Source organism: Microtus ochrogaster, chromosome 22 (assembly GCF_000317375.1).
Source record: "Microtus ochrogaster isolate Prairie Vole_2 chromosome 22, MicOch1.0, whole genome shotgun sequence".
NCBI lineage: Eukaryota > Metazoa > Chordata > Mammalia > Rodentia > Cricetidae > Microtus > Microtus ochrogaster.
Window position 1 is genome coordinate 2,713,629 of NC_022023.1, and position 2,414 is coordinate 2,716,042.

General features: G+C 48.8%; 1 protein-coding gene across 2 annotated transcripts in view; it reads right to left on the bottom strand.

Moving 5' to 3' along the window:
• The window catches only part of Alg8 (ALG8, alpha-1,3-glucosyltransferase), a 17,115-nt gene that overhangs the window by 4,772 nt on the left and 9,929 nt on the right, over positions 1-2,414 (bottom strand). For both annotated transcript variants that reach the window (XM_026784434.1, XM_005357553.1), the window contains exon 9: positions 1,009-1,148. In XM_026784434.1, the coding sequence (XP_026640235.1) occupies positions 1,009-1,148 (140 nt within the window). The remainder of the gene's footprint in view (positions 1-1,008; positions 1,149-2,414) is intronic.

Here is a 2,414-nt window from a genome sequence, read left to right on the forward strand (position 1 = left end):
TGCACACAAAGCATGTGTGTGTGTGTGCACACTTGTGTGGGGTAAGGGCATATGCACACAAAGCGGTCCGAGAAGGATGTCTGGTGCTGTGCACTCTACCGCTGTGTTATTCCTTTCAGACAGAGTCTCTCATCGAGCCTAGAGCTAGGTGGTGGTCAGCAATGCCAGCCATCTTCCTGTCTCTGTTCTGCACACTACAGGGTTAAAACACGCACATGTGTGCAGCCATGCCTGGCAGTTTTCATCATGGGAGCTGAGATCTGAGATCCTTGTGTTTGCACGTCATGCTCTCACTCACTGCCCTAGCCAAGGCTGGGGTTTTAGAATTTTCTAAACATCAGCTAAAACCCGTGACTAAGGAGATTAGCAGAACTCAGAGGCCTGCATATTAGAATGGTCACACAATTGCATGGGGTCACGTGTCTTGCCAGGAGATCTTGATCATTTAGAAACCAAAATTAAAGCTAACGTGTACTACCCTCCCAACACTGTCACAAAGCTGGAGTCACCGAGCAGGCTCTCACTGCAGCTGGCCCACAGCAGCTGTCTTTGACCCCAAGGAGCAATCTTCCTGCCTCCACCCTCACAGAGCCGGAACCGCAGGCCTGTGCTGTTCCTCTCAATTCATTATCACCATCAAGACAAAATATCCTGTTTTCCAGACACGTTTGATCATTTAGCCAAGGATGAGAAAAACAAAACAAAGCTTGGATGTTTTGCCACAAAGATTTCCTCTTTCTCCACAGCATGCTCCACGCCTCCTACTTGGGCTTTTCTTTTTCCTTGTGCCAGGATGGACAGATGGCTTAAACAGCCACTGGCAAGACTGTCTCACAGAGGCTTTTCTGGTAATCTTACTGAGAACTGCTAGGAAATAATCCAGTCTGCAGGAATCCAGCCATGGAACTTACCCTGCAGTTGGAAAAGCTGAAAGCGGAAATTCAGCCAGTACTGCGATAGGAGAAGCAGAGAGCATCAACAAGTGGGTGCCACATGCCAAGTTCTTACCAGTATGGCGATCAGTGTGCAGATGAGGGTTGCCAGAGGGGAAACTGAGGGAAGGACTGTGTGCTGGAACTGCTGAACCAAACCACTTGTCATTGAGGCCCTGGGGATCTGGTTGGGGTCAAGAAGTTTCAATTCCAAACCTAGAGAGTAAGCAGACATTCCACTTTAATCAACAGGGCTCCCTATCTTATGAGTCCACTCCTTGAGTAATAATTGTAAAACGCTAATAAATCTGCGGCCGCTCACGGCTGGATTTCATGGTTCATGGGTGTAGGCCTAGCTGTGCTGCCTCCGGCACAGGCTTCTTTCCGGTTACAGATGATAATCTATGGCTATAGACTAAAATTGGAACAAGCCATTTGTGCAGCCTACAGGAACCTTGTGGTCAGGTGGCATTCCAACAGCAATCTTCTCTACCACTTAAGTGATGCAAGCTATTTAAAGAGCAAACCATGTCAGACCAAACTCAGCCTTTCACTTCCTGTAGCATGAAGTCCATATTCCCACATATAGCAGCCTTTGGTGAGCTGTCACTGTCCCCTCTCCGGCCCATCTGCACTGATGTGGCTTAGCCACAATGGACTGCGAGTCCTGAGCATACTCTCCTCTGCTCACACAACTCCAAGTGACTCACCCACTCTGCCAGACTAACTAACTAACACAGTCATGCAAAGAGAACCCCTAAATCGAGAAGCAAGGCTGCTCTACGGTTCTCCAGCGCTGTTTCTGTGTTTACTTTCTCTACTCTACAATGTCCCTGAAATACAGAAGTGACTTGGAGTTCTTTCTATCCCCAAACACAGAAGGTCAATAATTACTTGTCAGATGAACCAAGCCTGGAACAACGATGCGAGCCCCACCCAAAATGAGCTCCAGAGAAAACAGTGTGGCTAAGACAGCCCGAGTACACACAGCCCTTTCTATAGCCACCGAGAACCAGCAATGAGGGGAGGCCACAGCCACCAGATGTGTTACCTACGTACTCCTTTTCCTTCAGATTCTGGGTCTCTTTTTCCTTTTTGTTGTTTTGTTTTGAGACAAGTAGCTCAGTCTCAGTAGATCAGGCTAGTTTTGAACTTCTGATCCTCTTGCCTCTGCCCACCAAGTATAGGAATTACAGGTGACCCAGCCACCTCCTCTCTTTTTTGGGACAGGATCTCATGTAGTCAACCCAATCAAGAACAACTCTGAGGTTCTGATCTTCCTGCCTCCACTGTCTGAAAGCTGGGGCTGCAGGTGTACCCCACTGCACCTGGATTACACAATGCTGAAAGCTGGGGCTGCAGGTGTACCCCACTGCACCTGGTTCATACAATGCTGAAAGCTGGGGCTGCAGGTGTACCCCACTGCACGTGGTTACACAATGCTGAAAGCTGGGGCTGCAGGTGTACCCCACTGCACGTGGT